The sequence below is a fragment of the Lottia gigantea genome, assembly GCF_000327385.1.
Source record: "Lottia gigantea unplaced genomic scaffold LOTGIsca_70, whole genome shotgun sequence".
NCBI classification, from domain to species: Eukaryota; Metazoa; Mollusca; class Gastropoda; family Lottiidae; genus Lottia; species Lottia gigantea.
In genome coordinates this window covers 1,095,847-1,099,827 of record NW_008710371.1, presented here as the reverse complement: position 1 = coordinate 1,099,827, position 3,981 = coordinate 1,095,847, and the positions used below count along the sequence as shown (strand labels likewise).

Below are 3,981 nucleotides of genomic sequence, written 5' to 3'. Positions count from 1 at the left end.
GTCGTTCGGATGGGCCAATAAACCGAGGCCCTGTGTGCTACAGGCTGTGCACGTTAAAGATCCCTTGACAGTTGGAAATCGAAAAGAGCAGGTTAATGCATCTGTCCTGGCAAAATTTCCCTCATTGTACACTCCATTCTAATCAAAGAAAGGTTAAATGTATGGGTTCAGATGGGACAATACACCGAGGCCTCATGTGCTACAGACTGTACACGTTAAAGATCCTTCGACAGTTGGAAATCGAAAAGAGCAGGTTAATACCACGGTTTTGGCAAAATTCCCTCATTGCACAATGAAAGGCGTTGTCCGTCTTCATTAGCATAATCAGATGGAAAAAACTGCAAAACCCTATTTATATCATTCTAAGCTACTGCATATATCCGTCACCTCTTCTTTGACAGTTTTAACCTTGGATTTCAGTGAAAAGAAATATTTTGAAGAAATCACGAGGACCCATTTCGTGATAAGTGGCCGTTTTTCTCTTTTTGAAGAAAAAATCTTCAAGTAAAAATGATTCAAAGGTATTTATTTGCTAAAACGACTCAAGAGGGGCTTAGTACATATCTATTGAAAAAGCTATGAAAGGGCTTAAAGAGATTGTAAAGACGTTTTCTAAAAATTTCTATGTGTATCGGGAACACCGATAGTTTCAATTTACACCATTCCAATTTTCAATCAGATGTCTGTGGTTCCTGTAATTCCACAAAACTAAGCGTTTGATGACGTCAATAAATGCAAATTATGCTTTTCGTTATCATATAAGGCCCTTGACGTCATCAATTATGCAGTTTTACGGGCCTTGGGGGCCTGGAAATGGGAGAGGGAATGATCCCAATAAATTTCTTAAAGGGGTAACCTCTTGTATCACGGAGTAAAAAATCGCCAACAAAGTCCATCTAAGTAAAACACAAGTCTTACCTCCTAGAGGTATAGTGGTGGTTGATGGTGTAGGGGTGGTCGAAGGTCCCGGCGTCATGTTGGTGTTGTTGACGGAGAGACATCTCTGGGTGTCATTGGAAAATATCTCACAGTCCACTGGAAACCGGGAAGATTCTTCACACGCTGCGTTTACCTCTGAAATAAACAGAAAACGTTGATGATAAACACTATCCTGCTGTTGCTGATGATGATGATGATGATGATGGTGATGATAAACACCATCCTGCTGTTGCTGCTGATGATGATAATGGTGATGATGAACACCTTCCTGATATGTATGAACATCATCCTGATGATGATGAACTTCATGCTGATGAATGAACATCTTGCTTATGATGAACATCATCCTGATGGTGAACTCCATACTGACGATGATAAACACCTTCCTGGTGATCCTGATGATGCTGATGACGCTGATGAAGATGAATTGACTGACAATATGTATGTAAACACGTTTATAGAGCGGATTCGTATGACATACGAGGGCCCGAAGAGTCTTTCTCAGAAGAGAATGGGAAAAAATTCTAAATGAGACCAAGAGGACACAACTTACCCTCGCATAAGCTTTTACATGGCATCAATTTGTCTCCGTCCATGCATTTCGGGAAGAACAGCCCACAGTAAAAGAACTGTACGTCCGGATGACACATGGATTGCACGGTGGACAAGGCGTAGGATGTAAAAGCCGCTCGTACTTCACCAATATTGGACCCGAAAAGCGACGGAAATGACGTCACATTGAAGCCCAGATCGCCGCAGTAGTCGTAGTTCACTTCGATGCTTTGACAGGTTTCTGCAAGAAAAACAATTCATACTATATCACTAGCAATAGCTTTGGTCTTCCGTGGTATGGTTTGATATTAAACGAGTCCGAATGCCATATATGATTGGCCACAAGTCATTTCCGGCTGCGTTCGTTTACACCCTCCGAACACATCCCGCTCGTAACAATCTTATAAAACTTACTTGGTGCTGGAGTGGTGATGTCTTTGGGTGGAGTCACGCACTTGGATGGGTCGCTTTCAAAAAAGGAACAGTCCAGGGGAAACGGCATCTCCTTGTCGCATGGAATTGTAACCTCTACAATACAAAACAAAAAACTGTTTGAAGCAGATATTTGGTTTCCTTTCTTTTCTGTGGGTTACTTCATTTATTCATTCCAGATCTGACAATATCCTTTTTTTTTTCTTATTAGTTCCGTTTTCTATGTAAAAAGATTATCCTGGATCATTCTGGACTGTATTTCGCCCAATTTTGGAAATAAAACTCACCGTCGCAGGTGCTGACGCAGGGGTAGATGGCCGTAGCCGTACCGTTGACTTCGTCGCACTGTGGAAACACCAGGTTACAGAAATAGTACAGGACATCTTTGGAGCATCCAGAATTGACAGTGTGGTTGAAGTACGTAAAGAAAGTGTTCGCCGCCGAGGAGATGGACTCATCTCCAAAATAGTTGGGGAGCAAGGTGAATGTGTTTCCAAATTCTTTACAAAGTTCGAAATCTTGGTACACACACCGTCCTGAAAATAATTCGATTATTTATATGGTCAAAGGGGGATAATTTCTGATAATTAAAACACACCGTCCTGAAAATAAAGTCGTCGATAATCCAATTCGTATGGTCAAAGGGGGATAATTTTCAAAATATTGACAAAGTTTCAGCTATGCACAGAGAGATTGATTTCTTGTATTAAAACTCATTGTCGTTTTCGATTCCTAACTCCTGTTCAGGGAGTGAGTTATCTCATACGTCTTGAAACCCAAGCGGAAGCTGAAGACTAAGTTTCTTACTTGGATCTGGTGAGGTTTTTATGACGTAAGCAGCAGTAGTAGTTGATGGTTTTTCAGTCGTTGTCATTTTTGTTGTTGACGTCACGCTTTCTGTGGTCGATGTCGCGTTTTCTAAGGTCGACGGCACCATTTCTGTGGTCGACGTCACGTTTTCTGTGGTCGACGTCACCATTTCTGTGGTTGACGTCACCATTTCTGTTGTGGTTGTTTCTTTGGTTGATGGTAGTGGTTTAGTCGTCGTTGTGGGAAGTTGATCTTCAAAAAAAATAGTCAAAAGTTAAATTTGGAAACAAAGATATATACGTCAAAGATGTGACTCGAACCGACGGCACCAAGTCGCCTAGCAGGTCGCAATTCAAAGCCTTACTCCACGCGTTCCTAGAGCTAGTCTTCAACGAATTGGAATAAATCTTTCCCATATTATCAGTACCCATTTACGGCTGGATCGAGACGATTGAGATCGCAAACCATAGCCGTCATTTGCTCGACAAAGCACCTGTCGTGATGTTGTCATATCCGAAACACGCCCATCGTAAGAATAGAACCTGGTGTTTCCAAGAATTACACTTACCTACGATGATAATGGATGAGACATTGACAGGGAGAGTTATTGCCCCTGTTTTAATGATATACTCTATTTGATTGGCATATTCGTCGGTTTCCGGGTCAGATGTGAGATTTAACCCTCGCATGTCACTCGAAAATTCCAATGTGAATTCAATACTGTTATCTTGTGGACTGAAATGAAATTAAAAAAAAAATTGAAAAAACCGTTGTCCTGTGGACTGAAATGAAATAAAAGCCCAAAAATTGAAAAAAAAACCGTTGTCTTGTGTCTTAACATGAAAAGAAAACGCAGGAAATTGCAGCATAAAAAGGCCAACCTGTATTTTTGTACTGTGGAGGAAATGTAATACTTCTGGAAACTGCTGTTTCTCATTATATCATTGATCTAAAAATAGAAATGAAATTGATAAACCATACAATATATCTTAAAACAATAATATTACATCTTAGCTTTTTTTCATGTTGATGCAATAAATAACTTTAAAAATTAATAAGAGAATTAAAATAATAAATTGAAAAAAAAATGAAATAAATAAATAAATAAATAAATAAATAAATAAATAAATAAATAAATAAAAATAAATAAATAAATAGATAAATAAATAAATAAATAAATAAATGAATGAATGAATGAATGAATGAATGAATGAATGAATGAATGAATGAATGAATAAATAAATAAAT

General features: G+C 38.8%; 1 protein-coding gene across 1 annotated transcript in view; it reads right to left on the bottom strand.

Annotated features, from left to right (window-relative positions):
* Positions 1 to 675: 675 nt before the first annotated feature.
* LOTGIDRAFT_167918 (hypothetical protein) overlaps positions 676 to 3,981 on the bottom strand; it is a gene marked incomplete at both ends in the record, with an annotated part of 11,711 nt that continues 8,405 nt past the window's right edge. Inside the window, 8 exons of the mRNA XM_009065788.1 lie at positions 676 to 692; positions 919 to 1,074; positions 1,493 to 1,732; positions 1,906 to 2,019; positions 2,211 to 2,459; positions 2,731 to 2,985; positions 3,302 to 3,468; positions 3,615 to 3,682. Of these exons, the coding sequence (XP_009064036.1) occupies positions 676 to 692; positions 919 to 1,074; positions 1,493 to 1,732; positions 1,906 to 2,019; positions 2,211 to 2,459; positions 2,731 to 2,985; positions 3,302 to 3,468; positions 3,615 to 3,682 (1,266 nt within the window). The remainder of the gene's footprint in view (positions 693 to 918; positions 1,075 to 1,492; positions 1,733 to 1,905; positions 2,020 to 2,210; positions 2,460 to 2,730; positions 2,986 to 3,301; positions 3,469 to 3,614; positions 3,683 to 3,981) is intronic.